General features: G+C 42.9%; 1 protein-coding gene across 1 annotated transcript in view; it reads right to left on the bottom strand.

Annotated features, from left to right (window-relative positions):
• SASH1 (SAM and SH3 domain containing 1) overlaps positions 1–25,935 on the bottom strand; it is a 255,510-nt gene extending 229,575 nt beyond the window's left edge. Inside the window, exon 1 of the mRNA XM_041745577.1 lies at positions 25,836–25,935. Coding sequence (XP_041601511.1) covers positions 25,836–25,856 — 21 coding nt within the window. The 5' untranslated portion in view covers positions 25,857–25,935. The remainder of the gene's footprint in view (positions 1–25,835) is intronic.
• Between the last annotated feature and the right edge of the window lie 280 nt (positions 25,936–26,215).

Below are 26,215 nucleotides of genomic sequence, written 5' to 3'. Positions count from 1 at the left end.
TTGGGAGCAAGGAGAGAGAGAGAAGAGGAAGCGTGCACGCATGTGTGCAAACAGAGAGCTCTTGTCTCTAAAGGGTTCAAAATGCCCCAGGAATGAGCCTCCCCCCCCCCCCCCCCCCGCTGCAGCTGAGGCATCTGAACTAGGGTTCCTTTCTCCCCAAAGCTAAGCTTAGGCCACCTTTAAAGTGGCTCACTGGGAATGCTGGTACTCATTTACTTCATTATCCTGGGCCTTTCTTTGCTCATCTATAAAATGAAGACATTGGATTAGACACAATCTCAGATTTTTCTGGATCTAAAAATGCTCTTAGTATGTTATTGAAACAGGGAGAGTGGACTAGAATTCCCCGTAATCAAAGCAAAGTCAACACTGTGTGCGTGAAAATGCTCTTCTTAGTACAAAGGACTTACTAGGCATTCATGAAAATTTTCTTTGCCTATTTCAAAAGTAGGAACCAGATTCTATGGCTGTGCTGGTCGGTTTTAACCCCCATTCTTTGAGAAACATAAATGTCAGTAGCACAGAGAGCTGAGGCTAAAAACTTGAATCCCCCACTGAGTCACTAAACCATTTTAGAAAGAAACCTGGTGCTTTTTCCAGGTGCTTTTCCCACCCAACAAGCTATAATGGCAATTCAAAATTTCAAGCCCATTTCCTTGCTCCTCCACCCTTTCTCCATGACCAGTAGGGGCTTGGGATTTAATTAGGCAAGCTGAGGTCACAGCTTGGCACTGCTAGTTATGCTTCTTATTTAAATGTGGGCATTAGCAATTCCATGCCTCATGTAATCTTTCTGTTTTAAAAAATAAAATAAAATAATAGCAGTGACCATGCATTAAGTACCTGGTTATGTTCTGGGCAGAGTTTTAAGTAAGAGTTTTACTGGTTATTACTTAATCACCGTACATTCTGGTGAGAAATGTACTATCATCTCGATTTGGACCTCATTCCAGTGAGAAAGGACCCATCACCCATCTCCACAGAGGGGTTCAATCATTTATCCAGTGTCTCAGAGCTTCCTCCGGTAAGGGAAGGACCCAAGATTTGTACAATCCCGACACTGAAGCTTGTGTTTTTGGCCATTTCTGGATTCTGACACCAATCTCCCTTGGATCACCAACCCTGTGACAGTCTCCTGGCTCAATCACCTTCTCCTCTGCCTTCTCACACGGCCAGCGCTTCTGCAGAGGAATGTGGCCATGGAACTGAATTTCTCTGTGCAAAATCTGAATGTCCCACTCCACACCTAAGCGAATGCCCGGCACCATGTGAGTCTCTTTGTTTGATGGGGCCAGCCTGGGTAAGGCAGGCAAAGACAGGGCATGCTTTTCCGAGAAGAGATTCCCCTTGGCCTCCCAGAGCCATTGCAAGCACCCTACTATATTCACAGGATTTTCCATGAAACATTCGGCCATCCAAATTAGGCTCATGTCTCAGGTTTCTCTTGCTCCCTGAGGAACCTTAATACTCTCTGAGTGTGTAAGGATCACAACAATTTTCTAAGTTCTTTTTTTTAAAAGATTTTATTTTATTTATTCATGAGACACACACACACACACACACACAGAGAGAGAGAGAGAGAGAGAGAGGCAGAGACACAGGCAGAGGGAGAAGCAGGCTCCATGCAGGGAGCCCGATGTGGTACTCAATCCTGGGACTCCAGGATCACACCCTGGGCCGATGGCGGCGCTAAACCACTGAGCTACCCAGGGATCCCCAATTTTCTAAGTTCTGATACGGAGGAGACCTTCCCTTTTCCTCCCCCTCACCCCATGAGTGGCCTGGCTGGGCTAAGAGAAGGACTGAGTACAGTGGGCAGGGGAGCACAGTGTTGTGTGGCCTCCCAGGAGGCTCTGGCTTCCTCTGGGATTCCAACTCACTGTGCCCTTTAGGCAGGCTAAGGGCGCTGGCATGCAGATTTCAGGAAGTTTAGATGCTAGCATCAGGGGCATAAATGAGAATTTTCTTTTGCTTTTTCTTTTTTCTTTCTTTCTTTCTTTTTTTTTTTTTATAAATGAGAATTTTCAAGTGTCCCCCACCCCTCCCAGGCTAGCTGGCTCTCTGGCTCCAGTGCCTGCCAGGGAGAGTGCAGCTGGAGAGAAGGGCTGGGGTGTCCGGTGCAGGGAAGCCCGGCTCACAGTGCTGCCCAGGGTCTGTGCTAAGCCAGTGGAGTCCCGAGACCTTTCTAAAACCCCTGCAAGACAATCATGGCACTCCCATTCTGAAGGGAAGAAAAACACAGTTCTAGGACTCTTCCTCAAACCATGCATTTAGTCGACAGAATTGTAAACCAACTGGGGGCATGTTTGGGGCTGCAGATTTCTTGCTGCATGCAAGGAGCCCCACCTCAGGAAATAAAGGGCCACTTCTCTGATCATTAGTTCTGGGCTGGTTTGGTTCTAGTACATCTGAAGGGTCATTGCCAGCACGGCTGACCACCTGTAGGGACAGCATCACCTAGGGTTCGTGAGGTGCCCTGTGGCCACCCTGTTAGGACCTGTATCTGGGTTCAGGGCACATTTCCAGATGATTATAGATCATGGTAGATCTAATCCATCTCCCTGGGCTGCTGTTGCTTTAAGTAGACCTTTTACAGCCTGGCATAGAGCTCATAGTTGATTGAACTCACCCATCAGCTGCCTTTGTTACGATGCCCCAATGCTAATTTGCTGGAGAAAGGAGCCCAAACTCAGCTTCTGCTCTACCTACATCCGAGTGACAGAGTCCTGTGAAACTCAGTGTTCAGAAGAATGTCCCTCATAGCCCTCTCCTGGGTACAGAGATGTCTAGAGGCTATTTCTGAGCTGCCCACATGCAATGCACTCAGGGGAGACTGGAGCCCAAGTGTTGCTAGCATCTGTAGTAATAATACCCACACACCAAAGAAAATTCCGTTTCGTGGAAGGCTCCTGGGCCATATTCCAGGATGAAGCAGGGGTGGGCCTACGTGTCAGCCTCTGCTTGTGCGCAGGAGAAACGAGCTCAGAACTCAGGGCAGAGTGTAGTTTAAAACTTAAAAAAAAAAAAAAGAATTAGATGATCATTCAAATTGGATGGCTTAGTTATATAGCTCCCTGAGGCAGGAAATAAGACTAAACTGTTTCTTCCAGTTGTATGATTCTATGAAAAGATCATCAGAGAAGAGCACTATCTACCTCTAATCTCAAGTAACACTTAAAAACACTTCATTAAGTACATTTTACAAAGGTAGTTCCTTCCTATTCCGTATTCAGTGCTTTTTTTTTTTTTTTTTTTTTGCTTTGCCCGATTTTGTTACAAGTGTTTCAGATGCTGGTCTTTTTCAGGAGGAACTTAAAATAACCAAATTCCTTTCAATACTAGCATTTATTTTTCTTGGTTCTAAACTTTCTTTTCCTCCACAGATTCTTCCCATTCTTTTCCTTTTACCTTATCCCCAGCCCATTGGGAAACCAGCACAGACAAGGAAAACAAGGACAATAAGTGGCTGATGCCTCAAGCTATGGCTTTCTTATATTTAGCACCATTTTTGGCTTTCATTTGATTTTAAAGAGCATTTCAATACTCACTAGACTGGTCACATTTTGCCTCTCCCTCCATCTCTCTTGTTTTTTTTTTTTTTTTTTTTTCCTCAAGAGTCTGCTCTGCTTAGCATTCTTTTTTTTTTTTTTTTTTTTAAGATTTTATTTAGTCATTCATGAGAGACACACAGAGAGAAGCAGGCTCCCTGTGGGGAGCCCAGTGGAGAACTCAATCCCAGGACCCCAGGACCACACCCTGAGCCAAAGGTAGATGCTCAACCACTGAGCCGCCCAGGTGCCCCTCTGCTTAGGAATCTTGGAGAAAGCTTAGCCTACCTCAGCAGGGTGTGAATAGCTTTTATGATTCAGAAGCCCTGGAGAGGAGCAGATGCAGCAAGGGGCTTCCATTACTCCTACCAGGTTGAACACTATGGAATCACCTACTGGGCCATTTGTGACCTCTACAAATACATTCATATGGTTTAAACTAATACGTAGGGGTTGGAGACTCACGTTCATGCAGTGAACCACAATTCTCCTGCAAGCACCATTCAGAGAAAGAGTAAGACAATCTTCCCCTTTGATAGGTTACCTTCAGGCTGAATACCACATTTTTCTAAAGATGATAATAGCTAGCATTTACTGGACAATCCTGCATCTTCTTCCGTATCCTTGGTTCAGTTCTGTGAGGTGGGAATTATGACTCCCATTTCACATATCAGAGTACTGAGGCTCCGAGTGCCTGAGTGAAGGCAGGCCTGCGCTTCCTCTCTACTATATGGCCTCCTGTTTGCATTAACCTCCTGCCCTTTCTATTTATTTATTTAAAATATTTTATTTATTTATTTGATATAGAGCACAAGCAGAGGGTGAGGGGCAGAGGGAGAGAAAGAAACAGGCTCCCTGCTGAGCATGGAGCCCAAATCGGGGCTTGATCCCAGGACCCCGGGATTATAACCTGAGCTGAAGGCAGATGCTTTACTGACTGAGCCGTGCAGATGTCCAACTTCTTACCCTTTTAAAAATTCTTCCTAATATCTCTTTTCACCTGACTTTACCTCAAATAAGTATAGGCCAGTGACCCACCTAATCCTCTTTGGACCCTAATTACCCAGGATACATCTGTGACGCCTCCCTGCTGACAAGGAAACTGTAGGAAGTGCCATTTACTTATTAACTGGTGATCCCTCATTTCCTCAAGTAGAAATGTTTCAATATTATAAATTTCGTAAAAGTTGTAGACAGATGACCAATTTGTATGTGTTGTAAACAGACAGAGCACAAATGTATCATGTTTGTAGATGCCATCAAATAAAGTCTAAGAAATTAAATTAATCTGACACATACTTAATGAAGTACATAATCATTATTATGTTTCATGGTAATTAAGGAATAAATGGGATGCATTCCACATAAGTGACTGTAATTGGCTTGACTATGTACAGTCAAGCCAAATTTTTAGGTTTTCTCTTACCACACTTAGTTTTGTCAGATTTATACAAGGCATCAGTGTGGACAGTGTCCCCAGTGCCATGTATCATTGTCATCACCGTCATCATCATCATCATCACATGCACTGACCAGCAGAGGTGTGGTTCTTGCATTTCTTCCTTTAATGTTAGGGTCTCCTTGTCCCCTCCTTCTCTCAGCTCTAGCCTGGGTTAGCTGCTTCTGGATTGTGGCCATGTTCCTTGTCCCTTTCAGTTTACTGGGCTTCTCCCAAACTTATGCTCCGAAGGAGTCCTTCAGCAACTGCTGAAGCTGTGCTCTTCTTTCTCCTTGGATGTCCTGGATGCCAAAAGCTTAAAGTCCCTAACCCCTGGGCTCCCTCTGATATTGTGGATGGGAGATGTGCTGGAGTTAGTATGAGAGACCATGAAACAGAGCTGCAGGAAGGGAAGGCAAGGCTTAAGTCTGGGCTGCTGGCTGAGAGTGGAATTTCTGTGTTGCAAGTCGCCCTATCATATTTGTTTAAACCAAGGGGAATTTATTGGATCCCATAACTGAAATATCGAGAGCAGATCCAGGTGCTTCAGGGATGTCCTTGGGGATCTGTGTCTCATTACCTAAACTCTGCTCTCCCCGTGCTGCTTTAAAGATAGCCAGGCATTGCTGCCTGGTGGGAAGATGGCTATCAGTAGTGCGGGCTTAAATCAGCCATCTCAGAAACCATAGAGGAAAGAACCTCTTCAGTAGTTCCAGCAAAATTCCTGAGATCAGCTCTGATTTGCCTGGCCCTTAACTGGACTAAGCAGAGAGGTCATGAGAATGTGATGATTGAATGTATGGCCAGGCCATCATCTGGGGAAAATCTTAGAGCTGGAGATTCACTTAGTTCCATTTGATCACATAGACTGATGATGGGCAATTGTGGGCACAAAGGAAAATTGGATGCTGTTTTCAGTAAAAGGAGAATTGAGTGGGGCAGTGGAAATTACAGATGTTCACTTGAGTTGGTGAAACAGGGCAGAGGACACTGGCAAAATGGCCCCAGAGTCCCCATATCTGGAGATTTGGCTCGGAATAGGAAGGGTTAGGATTACGGTAAACAGAAGAGATGGGAGAGATATGATTTCAGGGATCCACTCTACCTACTGAGTCAGTCTTTTAAGACTTGGACTGAGTGATTTTACTTTTCTACCCCTTAAAACATCTCCCCAACTGCATGCTGTTACCTGAAATGTCTTTAACAAGGACATTTTCCTCTAGAAATGGAGAAGACGGATTGAGGTACAAATGCCCTGGGAAAGGTGATATGGAGCTAGGGATGAGCTGCAGCCATAGTAGAAGTGAAAACACTTTTGATAAGGAAGAAAACAAAAAAGAAGCAGGGAAAGAGGATGGCATTCAAAGACAAAAGAAAGAAAATATCTAGGGGATGAAGGACAGGAGACAGCTAAAACTGACTCCCCAAATTTGTCAATGTCAACCCAGTTGGTTGAACACAAACAGTGCCCAGAACACTCACTTTGGTGGATGTGCTAATACATAGCAAAGTTTCTTAGTTTATTTTTATTTATTTATTTATTTTTTTTAAAAAATGCCTTCTGGCGAGTTTATTTATTTATTTATTTTTATTTTTTTTGAATTTTTTATTTATTTATGATAGTCACACACACAGAGAGAGAGAGAGATAGGCAGAGACATAGGCAGAGGGAGAAGCAGGCTCCATGCACCGGGAGCCCGACGTGGGATTTGATCCCGGGTCTCCAGGATCGCACCCTGGGCCAAAGGCAGGCGCCAAACCGCTGCGCCACCCAGGGATCCCCAGTTTCTTAGTTTATTAAATAAGAACTGAACTTCGTATATTTGTTCTGGATTGAAAAGTCTCAGTAGCCTGGATAGTCTTGGTCCATTTAGGCCACAATTCAAGCCAGTGAGAAGAAGGTGAGATAAAATACATCACAGGAGAAATTCCCTGGCAATCAGCCATATTAAGAGCCTTGGCATTTTGTAATAAAGTTCAACATTTTTTCCCCCTTTGCTGATGTAATCTGCATTTTGCTAAATTGACTTACACTATCTTAAACCTTATTCCAGAAAAACAAATAGTCTGAGCTTTGATAACCCTTTGTGGTTCTGAAATTATAGGAGTTCAGGTTTCTTCAATATTTAAAAGACATTTAAAAATGGTACATTGTGCCCCCTCAGTGTGATATCACCCTAATTGCACTTTCTGTGAATGAGAGTGTATGGGGGGGCTGATCTTCCCTATGCTTGGGCTCCAGGCTTGACCACGTAGGTCACAACACTTTAAAATATTCTGGTGGCCTCCCAATGGGGCCAGTAACGTGAGATACAAACAAGTGACATCACGATCACAAGTGTTTTTATGATATTCACTCTCTGACATGAAAAATACACAAAAGGACATGAATGGGGATCGAACATCCACGGAACATCCAGAAAGGGAACATTTTCCAGAAACATCCAGAAAGAGAATCAGCACGGCCAAAAAAGTTAATTCTCCTGTATTTTATAAGAAGAGATGATATTATTATGGTCATTTCTGGACCATTTGGCTCTGACACCACATGTAGAATGAGGGGAAAATGTCTGGAATGCTGAGGGATAGGATCATGTAGAGAAAAAGGCAGTCTGGAAGATAAGATGCCTTATCACCTCTTTCACAAAACATATTGAAATCTAGTAACAACTTTTTAGTTAATTCCTGGTTCTTGGCTAGGAGAGAGAAGGGAATTTCTTACTATCTTTCTGGAAATCAGATACTTAGAAGTTAAAGGTATTGGTTTTAACGACGGATCAAAACTCACCATTGCATTAAAATGTAGACTTTCCTCGCAGAATTTATGGCTTTTATTTTCATTCACAGTTGCTATGTAACAAGTGTGTGCAGGCAGGACAAATCAAATCACTCTCTGGTTATACATTAAACGAAGTAGCATCTCCAACCCTGGCACCCCAACATATAATACTCATTGTGTTTAAGTTCCTGCTTTTCAGATAGCCTTATCAGGAACAATTATATCTGGTAACTGTTAACAACAAGTCTCTGAAGCTAATCGGGTTTAAAAAGAAATCTTTGCCTAAAAGCCTTCTCTTTAAGCTTGTTCTGAACAATGGCCAAGGTTATCATTGGCTACTGCGAAGAGCCCATGGTGGCCCCTGCTCCTCAAATCTGCCAGACAGGTCTGGAGACTCCTGTGGGGCCAGGCCCCCTGTCGAACCACTTCACTGCCTTTTACCCACAAGTCAACAGGAAAGGAAAACAGCAACAAAAAGGAGGCTAGAGGCTCTAGGGCTTCAGACTGAGGTATCTGAAATCAGGTAGGAATGGGGAAGATCCTGCCTTTACACCTGAATGCGCCAATGGCCGTGTCTGCTCAAGGTTTGTCATGCTTCCCCAACCCTGAGTCAACATGAGCAGTTCCCTCCCTCTTCTTTCCTTGCCTACCATGAACCTAAAGGAGAAAACGCTTTTCAAATTATGAAGCATGTCAGGTGACCCAGAGTGGGAATTAACCCAAACAATCCCTTGAAACTGACCTTGTGTTCTGAATTGTTTCTGCAGAGTAAAACAGAAAAATCGCACACCATGTGAAATCCAGCTGTCTGCAGTTAACTGCCTCCCCAGTAACCTAAAGGCTGGAAGGTGAACTCTCCCTGCCCCGCTTCCTTTGGTAGCAAGGGCTTTGATGTAAATGGTTTGGGCAACAAGCTGTGTTCATATTTAGAAGCAAGACTCTGGGCCAGCTGCGGAGAACCAGGTTACAGATTTTCACCTAATTGCGACCAGGTAATTTTTCAGATGACGCCACACTGCGAGTGTGTGTGTGTGTGTGTGTGTGTGTGCATTCTCTGTATATGTCTGTGCTGGCTCTAGGGTTGGCAGGATTTGCTATGAGGTAGGAAACTGAAGTCTGGGAAAGGTAAGAGAGGAATGCATGGGTAGTAGATAAGAAACAAAGCACTGGGGGATGCCTGAGTGGCTCAGTGGTTGAGCGTCTCTGCCTTTAGCTCAGGCCTTGATCCTGGGGTCCTGGGATTGAGTCTCACATTGGTTTCCCTGTGAGGAGCCTGCTTCTCCTTCTGCCTATGTCTCTGCTTCTCTCTGCGAGTCTCTCCTGAATAAATAAATAAAATCTTAAAAAAAAAAAAAAAGAAAGCACTGGGAGGATTTTTCTAGGTTGGGAGATTACTCCTGCTTTGTGTAAAGATAATCATTCATTCCCCTCCTTTAGTTCATTGTTATATTTTTTATTGTATTGAGTTTTAAATAATTGATCTTAGAGACCTCTGTGTGCTGTTTCCTTGTTAAGCCTAGAGTTTAGGAGACAACTTTGTGTTTCTGCATGTGACAGGACTGTGACTCCTGTGATCCTCTCCTCTAGGGGACAGCAATGAGGGCTCATCTCACAGGCGAATCCCAGGACTGCGCAGCCACTTACTCTGCTTTTTCTAAGTGATTGAAAAGGACACTTGACACACTCCCTCTTCAGAGATCAAGTTACAATTAAATCCAGGAAAACTCTGCCAGCTGGAACCCACAGGTTTTGAGTTGGATATTTGTTTTTGCAAAAGCCCACAGCTCTAGCTTATATGTTGCTGCCACATGCACGACCAGTTAGGGTGATCATGAAATATTTGTTCTGTCTACAGTATATTTTGCTCGGCGAAAATGAAAGCCCACCAGGAAAGTGGACTTGCTTTGAATACAGATGTAAGCATTTTCTCACAAAACCGAAGCCCTACTTTTTCCAGACAGGACTAAAGGTTAGTTTGATATTGTGCCAACAAATAAGAAACCATAACTAAGTAGTTAAGAATAGGTAAACACAAATGGCTCGGGAGAAGAGAGATGTCTGGTGGGGTGCCAGTGTGAAGCCAGATTTAACAGCTTCATCAAAGAGAATGTGTTAAATGCTCATTAACTATATTTAAAAATGATCTCCAACTGGGAGGTGTTGCAAACAACAGAGGCTCACACATGAGCGCATGCACACACACATACTAATTACACACGCACACACAACAGGAAATGAAGTAACAGCTTGGAAAACAGATAGAAGATAAAATAATTTTAAAGACAGGCATTTAAAGAAAACATTAACATAGATTTAATGAGGAGTAATGCAACAACCTGAGAACAGAAGGTCGCTGTCTCTGACGAATGTCACAGGGACACTGCAGGTGGTAGGAGGGGAGTCCCTGCCCATGGTGGCAGGGGGTGTGCATGTCCAGAAAGAATCTCCAAAAAGATCTGAGACACTCAGAAAGAGAGAGAGCAGGGGTCACTGGACACCAACAGCACAGAGTAGTGATTGAAGAATATTTGCTAATAATATGCTGCCACGGTCTTAATGTTTGTTCCTATAATACCTCTAACTTTCCAGGAGTCATCGACCTAGACTGCACTGTGGATCTTGAGAGTGGGGGAAGGATCACATTGGGCCACGTTGGCACACCACAGTCATCGCACTGATTCTCAAGAGGCCATTAGGAGCACACCTCTTAAGGTATTTTTCTGGCTGTTGCAAAGACATCTTGAGGAAAAAGGAGTACATTCTAGATCTTGAGCTCCATCATGATGGCATCAGAGACCCAGGGCAAGCACCTGGACTCATGTCCAATCCTTGAATGTGACCTTCTGGGCTTCCCCTATAGGCTCTTGGTATAGCACGCTGCTGGCAAAGCATATGGAGAAAAGGCAGAGGGGGACAGAAGACTGGCTGATAGGACACCTGGGTTGCAATTCTACCTTCACTGTGTGACCGTGGGCTTGTGCTGGACCTCCCTGGGTGTCAGTTCCCTAGAAAGATCAGAATTCCTTGGGGATCCCTGGGTGGCTCGGCAGTTTAGTGCCTGCCTTCAGCCCAGGTCATGATCCTGGAGACCCAGGATCGAGTCCTTCATCGGGCTCCCTGCATGGAGCCTGCTTCTCCCTCTGCCTGTGTCTCTGCCTCTCTCTCTGTGTCTCTCATGAAAAAATAAATAAAATCTTAAAAAAAAAAGGATCAGAATTCCTTATTGGAAAATCCATGAATTGGCTTTAGGGAAGTCTTAACTCCCTTGATGTTTGTCACCATTTTATGTGAGTGTGCATATGTGCACTTTCTAGAGGAAGAGCATCTTCTTTAGGAAAGAATCATATTTTTAGAGATGTTTCTTATGCAAAAAAGTTAATGAACATTGAGCATCACTAGATTATTGGTAAGGTTCCTTCTAGAACTAAACTGTAATCCCTCACCCATGTAATTCCTTGAATCTCTAACCCACAGAAGCAACCAGAGGTGCTGGTCATAAAGAATCTGAGGAACCTGCTCATTGGTAGTCACCGAACCTATAATCCAGACATCTGATCACCTTGATTAGGTGTGTTCAGGCTGAAAACTGTTGGAGGCTCTATGCCTCGTTGGTTAGGACATAGGAAAGGTAAGTCCAGGGGTGTCAGCTTGATAACATGTCTAGACCATTTCACTTTTCTCTTGGAAAGTCAACAAAGTGGGGTGAAGCTTCCACTGGGATTACCTGTTCTATACAGGTACTACTCCGAAATATTGGAACCCAAGAACAACTGCAGAAAAGGGAAAAATACATAGCCTTTCACTGCTTTTTGAAAAACATCAAGTGTAATGTCAATATCACGCCCTGAGCAAGAGCTTGTAAAGGGTTTACAGGCTTCTACTCTGGGAAACAGCTTTCCTTGCTCCCCTCCCCCCTCAATGTCTCCAGGGACACATTATAAAGTAATATTATCTACTCTGCAGTGTGCTAGGTGCTTATCTCGTTTAGGCCATGCTACATACAGCTGTGGCAAGTGGATAGTATCAGCTTCATCCTCATTTTCCAGATGAAGAAACAGGGCTTTAGAAATGATTAGGCAACTTTTCTAAGGCCACTGATGGGGAGGGTTGGAAGTTGGATTCAAGTGCTGGCAGCCCTACTGAAGGCCTTGCTTCGCGGCTCAGCATTTGTGTCCGATTCCTATGAGTGGGGACAGAGGTGAGCAGGCTGGAGGTGGGGAGAAGGAGGTAGCATCACATATGCTCAGTGTGAGTGAGTGTCCTTCTTCACATGGACATCTCATAAACACAACATGGATTGGCTACAGAGGTGCTTAAGTTTTATCTCCTAATGATTTCCTCAGAAAATTCACTCCAGGATAATATGGCTCAAGGCATAACAAATCTCTCTCTCTCTTTTTCCCTCTCCTTCTTTCTCTCTCTCCCTCTTCTCACCCCACCCCTCACTTGTTTTCTCTTATTGTCTAACAGAATGATCCTTTGCAGTTCTGCTTTTTTTAAAACAATATTATTTATTTAATATTTAAATAATATTTATATATTATAATATAATATTAATTATTAATATTAAAATAATATCATTTATTATTTATTTTTATAATAAATATTATTTATTTAATTATAATTTATAATTAAATATTATTTATTAATATAATATAATTATTATTTAAATAAATAATATTTATTAATATTACATAAATATTATTTATTATTTATTATGCCTCTCACAGAGAGAGGCAGAGACACAGGTAGAGGGAGCAGCAGGACCCCACAGGGAGCCCGATGTGGGATCATGCCCTGAGTCAAAGGCAGACGCTCAAAAGCTGAGCCACCCAGGCGTCCCAGTAAAACATCTTCTTAAGGTGGATCATGGGCATGCACTTATTGGTTTATACATTTTTCTCTGAAAAAAAAAATCTGGATACCATTAAATCATGAACACATTTTTTTCACAATCTGTCTAAAATATTTTTACTTAGCCTTAAAAAAGTTCATACCAGTTGATTGAGCAGCTCTATTTCTGGGAATCTGTTCTGAGGAAATAATCTGAAATGAGGACAAAGATGTATATGCCAAAAGTTCATCACAACATTATTTCTAGTTAGAAAATCTTGAAATAGTTTAAAGAGCCTGACAAAGTATGATTGGACAAATCAGGCTGCATTTGTGAGCTGGACTATTACACAGACTTAAAAAAAAAGATGCTTTACAGAGAGTTTTTAGTGGTATGAGGAAATGCATTTGATGAAATTTGTAAGTGGAAAGGCAGGATATGCAATTATGCATAAAGTAAAATTTCAAAGCTCTGGAAAAGTCTTTAAAAAGACTGAAAGTAAACAAGGCACATAGTGAGTGCCTCTGGGTTGTGCAACCATGGCCCCTTTGTACTTGTTTCCAAGTTTTAATTTTATACAACTGAGCATGTATTACTTTTATATAATGGAAAAAATGAAAATTGGTTCTTGTCATCAAAAATATCCTGGTAGATTCCTGGTAGATTCCAATTGCATCTGCAATTGGGAGGACTTTTGTCTCTTGTCCTGAAGTAGATCACATGCTGCTGCTGACAGCCGAGCTAACTCACAGGGCTAGGGCCGCCATTTTGGAGTTCAGGGTCTGTCCTCAGCCCCACTGGTCACCGCACTTCACAACATATGGGTGACAATTCCTCCTCCAGACAGCTCACTGTTTCCTGTGGTGCCTCATCCAGTCCAACACCAGAGATGAAGGGAGGCCATTGGGAGGCCCGAGTGGATATGCCTGCTTCTGACCAAGCAGGGAAGAACTATGAATGTGTGACGTGACCTCACTCACACACACACACACACACACACACACACACACACAGTCTCTCACACTCTCACACTCACTCTCTCCCACTCACACTTTCACTCTCACACGGTCTCCCACACACCCACTCTCTCACACTCACACTCTCACACTTACACACTCGGGCTTTCACTCTTACACACACTTTCTCCCACACTATCTCCCACTTACACTCTCACTCTTTCACACACTCACACTTTCACTCTCACACTCTCTTTCTTTCCCACACACACTCTCTCACACACTCACACTCTCTCCCACACTCTCACTTTCACTCTCACACTCTCACACACACTCTCTTTCTTTCCCACACACACTCTCTCACACACTCTCTCACACTTTCACTCTCACACTCTCCCACTCACTCTCTCCCACTCACACTTTCACTCTCACACGGTCTCCCACACACCCACTCTCTCACACTTACACACTCGGGCTTTCACTCTTACACACACTTTCTCCCACACTATCTCCCACTTACACTCTCACTCTTTCACACACTCACACTTTCACTCTCACACTCTCACACACACTCTCTCCACACTCACACTCTCACACACTCTCACACACTTTCACTCTCACACTCTCCCACACACACTCTCTCTCTCTCTCTCTCTCTCACACACACACACACACACACTCCATTCCCCCTGGCCTGACCTCCTCGGGAGGAAAGTATGTGGCAAGGGTCCGGGGCTCTGTGGCAGCTGTCTCGGGGCCCAGGTGGCTGCAGGGCAGCAGTCACAGCTGTGGGGCTGGGGGTGAGGCGGAGGAGGAAGGGGCTGCTCCGGGGTCATCTCTCTCTTCTTCACGTCCCCCCCTCAGTCCTGCCAGTCATCGGGGAGGAATGCGTCGCGCTGGCTAACCAGCTGCTGAAGCCTGGGAGCCAGGAGGAGGTAAACCCGGCTCAGCTGCGAGCACCCAGCGAGCCTTCTGGAGTGGGACCCTCGCCCTCGCCCTCGGTGAAGGTGGAGCGCAGCTGGCCTGGCCCGTGAGGCCTGCGTCCTGGGAATGGCGGGGGTCCCTCCCTGCCTCCTGGTGCACCCTGGGGGCCCTGTCCCCGTGTCCCCCTGCAGAGAAATGCACTGGCCAGTAAGCCCGTCAGCAGGCGCTGCAGCCCGCTCTGCCGCGGGGAGGAGCGAGCGGGCGAGGGCACAGCCGGGCTAAGGCCGGGCCACACCTGGGTCAAGCGTCTTTAAGTACTGTACATCAATAGCATATACTTAAAATGCAAAATATATTTATCTGATTTTTAAAATATATATTTAAAGATGTTTGAGGGACGCCTGGGTGGCTCAGTGGTTGAGCATCTGCCTTGGGCTCAGGGCGTGATCTCGGGGTCCCCGGATCGAGTCCCATGTCTGGCTCCCTGCGGGGAGTCTGCTTCTCCTGCTGCCTGTGTCTCTGCCTCTCTCTCTGTGTCTCTCAGGAATAAATAAATAAAATCTTAAAAAAAAAAAGACTTGATTATAGGTATATTTGATATACATTTTAATATATAGTTAGATGTGTTTTGAAATGTTTGGTAGGTGTATTTATATCTATGTTTGATATATAAGTGCTTTTTATCATCCTAATATTAGGCAGAGCTTGGCAAGCAACATTTATGTATGTATATATTTATAAATGAAGCACTGTTCACTTCTCTTTTTCTTTTCTTTTCTTTTTTTTTTTAAGTCCTCCCTATATGCCCAACATGGGGCTCGAAGTCATGACCCTGAGATCAAGAGCTGCACGCTCCACCTAGTGAGCCAGCCAGGTGCCTCAGTAAGCATCATTTATGAAGTCAGATAGTACTCAAGTCATGACTCCCCTTCCTCCCCAACACATGGAGTTAGTTCCCGCTCCACCCGTCGTTTCCTGACACAATCACTCCTAGCACTTTTTAATTATTTCATTTGCATTTGTTTCCGGCATTGCCTTCCTCATTTCTAACGCCTGTAACTTATCCTGCTAATTCTTTTTTATTCCTTTCCCATTATAGACACGTAGACATTATCGGTTGACTTTCCTAAACAAAAAATAATGATTTAACATTCTACCCTGTCTCCCCCACCCCACCCCATTTTTCCTTCTTTTATGCTCCCAGCATAGTGATTGTGCTCCTTCAGGTCCTCTGAATCAGAAGCCGAGGTAGAATTAGAAATGCACAAGATCTACTGGTACAGGTGCCTGTGAAAGTTACAGGGCAGCTCCAGGGCTAATCTGACACCATGAAGCAGAGGGTCAAGGGAGGAAGGTTGGGTAGGAAGAGTCTTAGGCTTCAGAGTAGTTCTGAGAAGTTCAGGGCCAGGCTGATGCAGAGACCCCGAATAAAGCCTGACTGGCCAGTGGAGAAATCCTGCACTGGGCGGCAGTGGCTGGCTCTCATCCCCTTGCTGTGCTCAGGCAATAGCTGGGAACCTGGCAGGGCCACCTTTCCCAATGAAGACAACGCCAGGTCCCAAAGAGGTGACACGCTCCCCATTGCAGGTCATCCTTTGAAGGGAGGACCTGAGCTGTGCATCTCCAGGCCACCACACTTAGGTTCTAATTGATGGTTCTCTTAATGTTCAGTGCTTCCATTATTGTCCGTAAATATTGCTCACAGCTGAATCATATCAGGTGCTATAATTCTATTTCTTTTCTCATCAATTATTTTTCCTTAGAGTTTTATTTTTTAAATTTGTTTACTTTTCTATATACATATCCACTCTCCTGCTCCAAACTTTCTGACAGAATAGAGAACACCCTGCAATATGGTAGAGCCCTTTTGTATATCAGCCAGTTTCCTTTCTTTCTTTCTTGGAGATGTTCCATCTGGAGCCCCATTCTGAGTTGGTTGTGCTTTGCTTATTCCCTCATTTTGGTGGAGCATGTCTTCTAGAAACTTGCTGAAAAGGGGCGTAAGTGATGGGAATGTTTTGATCCCTCATGTACTTTTAGTCTACCCCATGCTTGTAAGTTTCTGGGTCAGAGATCATTTGTGCCTCAGAATTTGGAAGTTATTGTTTCCTGGCTTCTAGTGTTTCTACTGAGAAGTTAATGCCATTCAGATTCTTGATGTTTATGTGGCCTTTTTTTTTCTTCTTTCTGGCAGCTTTTTTTTTTTTTTTTAAGATTTTATTTATTTATTCATGAGAGAGAGAGAGAGCGCGAGAGAGAGGCAGAGACATAGGCAGAGGGAGAAGCAGGCTCCATACAGGGAGCCCGATGGGGACTCGATCCCGGGTCTCCAGGATCATGCCCTGGACTGAGGGCAGCGCCAAACCGCTGAGCCACCTGGGCTGCCCTTTCTGGCAGCTTTTAAGATCTCCTGTTTATTCCTGGTGTTCTAAAATTTCATGCTGATATATCTTATTCTCTATGCTGGGTGCTAGGTGGGTCTTTCTAATCAGGAAACTTGTGTCTTTCATTTCCAAGAAATTTTTGTACTGTTTCATTGATTTCTTATATTTTGTTTTTTCAGTGCTTTCTAGAACATTTTTTTTCTTTTTTCTTTTTCTTTTTAATGCAGGCTCCCTCAGCGTGGAGCCCTGTGCAGGGCTTAAACTCATGACCCTGAGATCAAGACCTGAGCTGAGATCAAGAATCAGATGCTCAGCCAACTGAACCACTGAGGTGCCCCTAGAACTCTTATTATTCAGATATTTGACCCTATTGGACTGATCATCCAATTTCCTTAGGCTCTGTCCTGCTTCCTATCTAGTGCTGACAGATTTTCTAAACTTTATCTTCTAAGCCTTCTACAGATTGTTTTTGTTACCAGAATGTTTCTTTTTTATTATATCTGTTTTTAGTTTTGTTTCCCTTACCTCACTGAGGATACTCATTGTATATTTTGGATTCAGTTCTGTCCTCCACATTGTCTCTGTTACCTCTGGGTTCATTTTCTCCAATCATCTGCTTTCTCCTACTGTTTGATGATCCTTTCTTCTCACTTAAGACTGGGGCACCAGAAATCAGATTGTAAGCCCTATATTGTGGGGCTTTTTGCTGTAGGCTTTACTGTGATTGATTTGCTAGAGGGCCCAGATTCTTGTAGGGGATCCCCAAATGTCAGTATTTGTAAATCTTCACTGTTGACCAGGTCTTTTTCAACACAGGGGAATCCTCCTGTCTCTTCTCTTGGTGGTGGTATTTGGTTGAGGAGGCTGTTTAAAGCCCTGGCTGCAGGCAGCCCGGGTGGCTCAGCGGTTTAGCACTGCTTTCAGTCCAGGGCCTGATCCTAGAGACCCAGGATCAAGTCCCACATTGGGCTCCCTGCAAGAAGCCTCTTCTCCCTCTGCCTGTGTCTCTGCCTCTCTCTCTCTGTGTGTCTCTCATGAATAAATAAATAAAATCTTAAAAAACTTTAAAAAAAAAATAAAGCCCTTGCATATTGGGAACTAAGTTTGGGAAGGTAACTGGAAAGTCTTGCATAGAGTTTCTCAGTTCCCTTGTTTTTAGGATAGTGACTGTACCCCTTCCTCAGCCATTTCTGAGACCAGACTGTTTCTGGTTCAGCTTCTCCAGTCTTTTGCTATGATGGGGAGTGAAATGGTGTAGCTTCTTGGCTCCCCAGACAGGCCTAGGATGGTGGGGGCAGGGGACACGCAGTTCTCATTATTCCCTATACATAAACAATGTAGGGCTTCTAAATGTTTAGGCTTCTAAACAATCCTACCTTCAGCCCTTCCCATCCCGCTAGCCCTGCCTCCTTTCCCAGAATCTTCCTAGAGTGAGTGACTCCAATGACCTTGTTCTTATGGATAGTCTCTAGACCGCACACCCCAAGTAATTAATTCTCAGTTTTCCCCATTGTATACTACATTAGTTGCTACTCTTTCCCTCAGCCTATGCTCAATCTTTCCAACTTTTTCTGGCATTTCTCATTTCTGTTATCTACCCTCCACCCTCCCCACCCAACCACGATTGTTCTGGTGGTTTTGTTTTTTCTCTTATTTCCATTTAACCAGGGTTTGAGAAGAGAGTGGGAAAAAAAGCATACGTTCAATCTACTATGTATAATGAGACATCATGCTTCTTCTATGTTTTATTATTACAATGTCAACACCCTCCAGGCCAACATTCTGCATCAAAAATGGCTGAAAAGCACCTCCTTTGAGAAATGTGCTCAGAGAGGCAATTACTCTCAACTCTTCTTATTCCCAGATACTCTTCCTCTTTGACTCTTTTTTGATCAATTTCTTCATGAAGGTACTGAAAGATTGTCCTTACTGTCTGATACTGTGCTACTTTATACACAGGAAGTCTCATTCCATCTTCATAGAATCCTCACCAGCTAGGTATTATTATACCCATTCAACAGACAAGATCAATGGCTTGGAAATATTTCCTAGGAAACAGCTGGTAAGACATGGAGGCTGGGCTTAAGTGGGATCAGTCTTACTTTTTTTGTTTTTTTTTTTTGAGAGAGAGTGGAGGTGGGAGGGGCACCTGGGTGCCTTGAATCCTCAGTCTTACTTCTAAAAGCTGACCGCTCTTTCCAGGGCACTTTCCTACCCACCCTGAAGAGGGTGTTTATGCTAGGTGGCTGCAGTACTTGCAGGCCAAGTGCTTTGTGGGAAAATGTGAGTTCCATGGAGCCAGAGCCCTCATTTCCCTGCTCACTTCCATCTCCCAAGCACAGAACAATATTTGCTGTACTGAAAATACACTATCAATATTTTTTAAATGAATGAATGAATGAATGAATGACTGAATGAACATGACCTCATTTAACTCTCAAAGCAAATTAGTCAGCCATTCTAATATTCTAATATTTGAGTTAATATATCTGATACTAACCTTTTGTAAAACTGAAACAAGTCTCAGAAATTTGGGACTGTGTTTTTCCAGAGGATCATTCTTTCCAGGAAGTGTGGCTTTCATGTAATCTGTGAAATAACCTATGCTAAGGTGTCCACTGGGCCTGAAGGAGAGTGCTGAGTTGGCTTGGCTAAGTTAGTCCAGAATTAGTCAGCATTCATTCAACAAAATATTAGTGAGTATCCACTGTGTACTACTGGGCTGTAAGATTCATATTCATTAAATCTCCTCTCATCTCTACAATAGCCCTGCCAGAGAGCTTGTTGGCCTAAAACCATTTCCAAAATATCCATTTGTCCAATGAAGAGTTTTATTAAAATTCAACCTCTGTTTGAGAATCTGGACTTCATTTTAGTGTCCTCTATTCCCTTGGCATTTTGGAAGAGTTAAATGGTTTAAAACAATCCTTTCCTGTAAGGCCACTTCTGGCTTGATTTCGTATTTCTATTAGGTATTTATTGAACTTGCAGGGCTTTTTTTAAATGATGGGATTGTTCTGGATACTTGAAAGTGCCTTATTTCATTTGACCTACTTTTGGAGAGTTAGACTTCTTTTGGTCCATTTATGCAAAGCCTTTTATTCAGAATTCAAATGAAATTAAAACTTAATTTAATTTAATATTTATTTCCAGGACACCTGAATAGATGCAAAACACTCCAAAGGGGATTGAGTTTTACATGAATGGGTTTTTGGGTAAGATGTTCTCTATCCAGACTGTAATGAGGAAAAAAAAATGGAGACAAAGACCTAGGGAATCCACTTACTACCCTCCTCTCCCTTCCTTTCCTTCTTCCTCTCCTTATACTGTAATCCACGGAGAAAGAGAGTGGGTTCCTCCCAGCTCCTGATTTTTATGATTCTAGGTGTTAAATGCTATTTTTCCACTTCTCTTGAGTTAAAAGTATGGACTCGTGTGGGTCACTCACTAGATGTATTGGAGGTATGCAAAACTGGCAACCTCTGCAACAAGCCTACCTACCTATTCATCCAAAAATCATGCCCCAAAACATCAGTGGAACACGTGAATGGCTTAAAATAAGAATAACTAAAATAGCCAGAGAATTAGAAAACTTTGTAGCACTTGCATAGTGATTGTTTTTTTTTTTTTTTAAGATTTTATTTATTTATTCATGAGAGACAGAGAGAGAGGCAGAGACACAAGCAGAGGGAGAAGCAGGCTCCATGCAGGGAGTGCAATGTGGGACTCGATCCCAGGACCCCAGGATCACGCCCTGGGCCAAAGTCAGGCGCTAAACCGCTAAGCCACCCAGGCGTCCCTTGCATAATGATTGTACTAATTATGGCAACACTTATAATAGTTTAATCAGGTAGAAGAGGGGAGCTCACATTCTTTCTGTCTACCTCATATGTCCTTGGTTCAGAATTTGTGGAGTTTGTTAAATGTGTTAACTGCTTGAACAAGTCTATTTTTGGTATGGGAAAATGGAATCAAGATTGCACTGAGCAATTTGAGGAAGAGGTAAGGGCTCAGGGATGCCATATAAGTAATGGAATATTTTAGGGTACCTGGGTGGCTCAGGTCATGATCTCTGGGTTGTGGGATTAAGCCCCACACCAGGCTCCACGGTCAGCACAGAGTCCGCTTGGGGTTCTCTCTCTCCCTTTGTGTGATACTGCCACCAAGGTCACACATATGCTATAAATAAATTAATTAATTAATCTTAAAAAAAAGAGTTATAGAATATTTTAGAACATGGTCCTGTTTAAAAAAAAACAAAAGAACATGGTCCTATTAAACTCAATTTAGGAAACATAGAGTGTTCAAAGACTCTATATTTTGTTGCTTTTTTTTATAAAAATGATAAAAATAGATGATTCTTGGGGTGCCTGGGTGGCTCATTCAGTTAAGCATCTGCCTTCGGCTTGAGTCATGATGCCAGGGTCCATATCAGCTCCCTGCTCAGCAGAGAGTTTGCCTGCTGTGCTCTCTCTCTCTCTGTCAAATAGATAAATATAATCTTTTAAAAAATAGATGATTCTTTGTAAAAAAAAAAAAGAATAAAGAATGATTATCTTTATTTTCCTATTTGGAAAACTATTGGAGTGTCAACATAATGTCTACAAACTTCCAGGAAGAATTTTTTTTTTTTAGAATTCCCTGGACATTATCTGGAATAAAGGTGATGTCCCGCTGCCGCCACAGTGCTATCTGGGCCATTAAGATCATCTGATCCTTGCCGCCAGTATGTCGGCAGAGATTCCAACCACCTGACTCTGAAGGGGACTTTTCCTGGAAACTCTCAGCTGACCAGTCTGGGCATAATGAACCAAATGTCCCTCCATGCTATAAAATTCTACCACTCTAACTTTTCAGGAGTTAAAATTGTTTTTTGAAAAGTATATCTATAGGGATATCCATCAAAAGGGGACTTTAGAGTGTTGTTGACTGTGACAGCTGAGTCGGCTGTCTGGTCTGTGCCAGGAGTTGCATCAGCTGTGAGTACATTCCTGTGTGAAGTGTGTAGACTCCGGGGCTAGACTTCTTGGGTCCAAACCCTGGCTCCTATGCATGCTGGTTATGTGACTAGCTGTGTGCCCTCTTATCAGTAAAGTAAGGATTTTATGTAACTACTTCACAGGGTTGTTGTGAGGACAAAATGAGTTAAAATGTGTAAAAAGCTTAGAAGGGTGCCTAGGACCTGGTAAGTGGTATAATAAGTGTTAGTTAGGAATGTATTACTATCATTAGTGTTTATGTAAAGTATATGCAATATATAAGGCACTTTTTGGGGTTACAAATGCATGGGAGCGTACTTGCAGGTATATATATACACACAATTATTCCTTTTATAATCCTGGAAGTGCAATTTCTCAATAGTGCACTTTCTCTTCCTTTCACTTTGCAGCTACTTGCCACTAAACAGCTTTCTCATAATCCCTACCCCCACCCCCACTGTTTTTGGATGTATACATGTTACCTTTTCCTCCATCACAGCTTATCTAATTTAGACAAGGCTGGACAAGGTTTCTTCTGGCTTCAAGTTCTATGTCTGCTGTTTCAGATTTAGATTGATATTTTACTACCACCTATCTTTAACCTGGTATGGCTTAAGGACTAGACTAGACCTTTTAGATGGATTATCATTTAATCCTTACAAAAACTCTCCAAAGTTTTATTCATCTGTAAGATGAAGCAAAAGTAGAGAGGCAAACTACCTACTCAAGTCTTCATGACTAGGAAGTAGAGAGCTAGGGAGAGAACCCGTTTATTCTTACCGCAAGCTCCATTCTCTTCCCTCTACTCATAACCCCTTCCTCACAAAACAGTATAAAAAAAATAATACTGCACAAATTCCATCAATATCATGCCCTTGAAACTATCTAAAAGACCCATCTAGAATTCCATAGATTTCTTATATCTCTCCATTCTCCTTTAAATAAATCAGCTTTTTCTCCTGTACTCCATCCATCCATCTATCCATCCATTCATTGATCCAATCATATCATCCACTTATCCATCTGATCACATATTTTTATTATATTTTATTTTTTAGATTTATTTTTATTAGAGAGAGAGAGAGAGGGAGGGAGAGAGAGAATGGAAGGAGGGGCAGAGAGAGAGGGAGACAGAGAATCCTCAAGCAGACTCTGCTGAGAATGGAGCCCAATGAGGGGCCTTATGCCAGGCCCCTGAAATCATGACTTGAGCTGAAATTAAGAGTTGGACCCCCAACTGACTGAGTGCACCCACTCCTATCTGATCACATATTTATCCAATTATCCACTCATTCATCCATCCATCCTTTTACTAATTATCTATGTTCCAGGCATTGTAGCAGGTTCTAAAGAAAACTGTATCTTTAAGGAGGTCTCAGGTTAGGGAAAAGGGCAAAATATAAATTAAAAATTGACATATAATGTGGTGAATGTTAGTATATCATGGTATTTACAAGGTGTTCTCGAAATGCAGGAGAGGTGGGGAGGGAATTCTAATTTTTCATAAGGCATATTTTCAAACTGTGGTCCTTGGTGATTTAGAAGGTCAATAGGGGAACCACCTGAAGCTGTGTGCAAAGTCTTTTTAGAGAGGTTTGTGACCAAGGCCTCATAGAGGAGTTTTAATTATGTTTATGTTTGAGCTGGTCAAGAGTTTACCAGGAATCAAAAGGGGAGGAAGACATTATAGGCAAAAGAAACCATAAGTGAGAAACCACAGGCAAATAATTTGCTAAGACTCCAACCTAGAGTACCATTTGGGAGTAGCAGGGGACAAAGCACCTAGAATAGGTAGTTAGGGTTCAGATAAAGAAAGGAACAGGGTGCAAGGCCAAGAATTAATTCTCAAGGATATTGAAAATGTTCTCAAAAGGAGTATTATAGTTTATCATAAAATTTATTCTCTAGTGTCATTAAACAAAATGGTAAAAGTTCTTATGGTCCATTTCCAGAAACTTGTAACAGATTCTCTATATTTGGGGGTAAATTTGCATTCAGGAGTTGAGCTAGGAGGCTAAACTTGTTTCTGGGAAATAATGTGTTCTGAATTCCAAACAATGCCTTACAAAACTTCTAGAGAAAAATGAGGCCATGAATTGGCTTGGTGGCATAGCCCCTTAGTGACATGCCTGATGTTCAAATATGGGCCAAGGAAAGGGAATCTGAACATTTGTTTATTTTATTACTCAAAAAGCAGCAGAGAGCTTTTTCGAAGTGGATATTACTTAATGGTAATGGTAGTTAAATTTATGATAGAGGTTTCACCCGGAAATTGTCTGCAACATTGCTTTTATTTTCTTCCCAAACATCTGTGGTTGAGATTAAGTAGGTTAGTTGAATTAAGATATATATACAATCATCTCCCAAAGAGGAAGCTGGTGTGAACTAGAAACATTTCTATAGATTTCAAGGCTCATTTGCCAGTCTCCTTAGATAGGACAGAAGCGATGTTTCTAAGCCTAATAATTCCCCTTTCTGTCTGAGATGATCAATACATCTTTTTTGCATCCTCCAGCACAAAAACCCAAATGTGCTTCCTTTTCTAAAAGGAAGCCTCTGTCTTGCTGGGATTCAGAGGGCATAATCCCATGACACAGTTTGCAGTCAATTTCTGGCATCTGAAAAACCTTCCCTCTTTCAAGAACTGTGGGCGACCAGTCAAGAGGGAACAGCATTTTGGCATTTGTATGGACAATCTTACCTGCCAACTGGGCCGCTCTTAGTGTATTGTTTCTGAAACCAGGGAAAGCACAAGAACAGAGGCTCTGTACTGTCAGAACATTTGTGATGAGCACACTGAGTCAAAGGGAAAGACAAGCAGGCGCGTTTGTTCCTTTTCTCCCATACCAGCCTTTCCTGAATTCTTGAACATTCTCCTAGGGCATGATGGTTACCTCTCAAGACTCCTGTTTCAGATTTCTTCACTTTCTTAATGCCATAGCCACAGAACCAGGTGTTTTACACACAGTTGTTCTCACTGGCACACTAGCACTTTTTCCTCCATGACCTATCACCTCCAATGCTCCACTTTGGGGATCCATCTTACCAAAAAAGATGAGTAGAAATTTAATGAGGCACAGTAGGCCAATATGTCCAGACGGACACTTCTTCTAGGATTTCTTTTCATAATTCTGTTTTCATTCCACAAGTATATATGGGGGATCAACTGTCGTAGACACTGCCCCAAGCTTCTCAGAGAAGATGGTAAGCAGACTAGACTTCTGGAAGTAACCCGTGAGGCCTCCGCTCATCCAAGCCCAGTTTGGGATTGGAGGAGCCAGAAGGACCCCAGGAGCCAGGCTGGAGGGCTCAGCATCCACACTTCATGCTGCTGGGCCCTCAGAGCCTTGTTTATCACCACCATAGGCTTCTCTTATGTCTTTATCTTTAATGGATAAGTCTAACCTCCTTTCTAATTCAAAAGGAAAAGAACTTCACACTAGGATATACTGCTTTAACAGAGAAGATCAAAACAAAGTTGAGAGAAAATCTCAGCAGGATAGTGAATGCTACATAGTTAATCAGATGGTCCCAGTCCCCTGAGGCTTATAATAGGAGTACATAGTTCCATCCTTCATTCCTAGCATGAGTGGAAAGATTTTAAAATAAGTTTAGAGATAAGCTGGGGTTGGAAAAGTGCTGGCTTTTTAACAGTAAAAACTTTTCTTGGCTTACAATCCCGTGTTAGAGTCTCAGCGTCTGGGGGGAAGTTTTTATATAAATCTCTACATAATTATAGGTATATATTTTATATGAACACTAAGTTACCAAACCTCAACAAAACCGGGTAGGAGAATTCGGAAGCAGCGGAGGCTTCCTGGCCTCTTGAATTCTGAGCAATTCATCCGTAGCACTGACAGTCCTGACACTGACCATGACTTTTTACCTGTTTGCTACCGTAGTCCCCTCCCCAATATTCCCGCCTCGAGGTCTGAAGGCCGCTTCCACACCCCAAAAACAGTTTTAAAATTTGAAAACGGACATCCTACATACCCTGCAGTCCCGATCCTCCATGAAGGGAGCGGCTGTGTTGCTATCAGGCCATACGTTCGAATGTTCTCCGACTTCCTTTCTGACTCAGATCGAATGAATCCACAGCACTGATGTAAGGCTCTTAATGGGAATCTGTTTTCAATTCAGGGCAGATGTGGGACACTCTTGTAGCCCTAGGGATTATCAACTTTAAAACAAATCGCCTTCAGGATGATAAGTCAAGAGGCAGTAACCGTTTCCTGAGGCCTCCTTGGGGTTCCTTCCAGATGCTTAACATATAACACAATAACTATGGCACAAAAAGCAGGTTTTGCTGTTGAGGTTGTCAGACTTTAAGACAAAGCTTGCAAATGATCCTCGGAAACAAGGCATGTAAGTAC

This window comes from Vulpes lagopus, chromosome 2, assembly GCF_018345385.1.
Source record: "Vulpes lagopus strain Blue_001 chromosome 2, ASM1834538v1, whole genome shotgun sequence".
NCBI lineage: Eukaryota > Metazoa > Chordata > Mammalia > Carnivora > Canidae > Vulpes > Vulpes lagopus.
The sequence above is the reverse complement of the archived record's forward strand: the minus strand, read 5'-3'. Positions and strand labels throughout refer to the sequence as shown.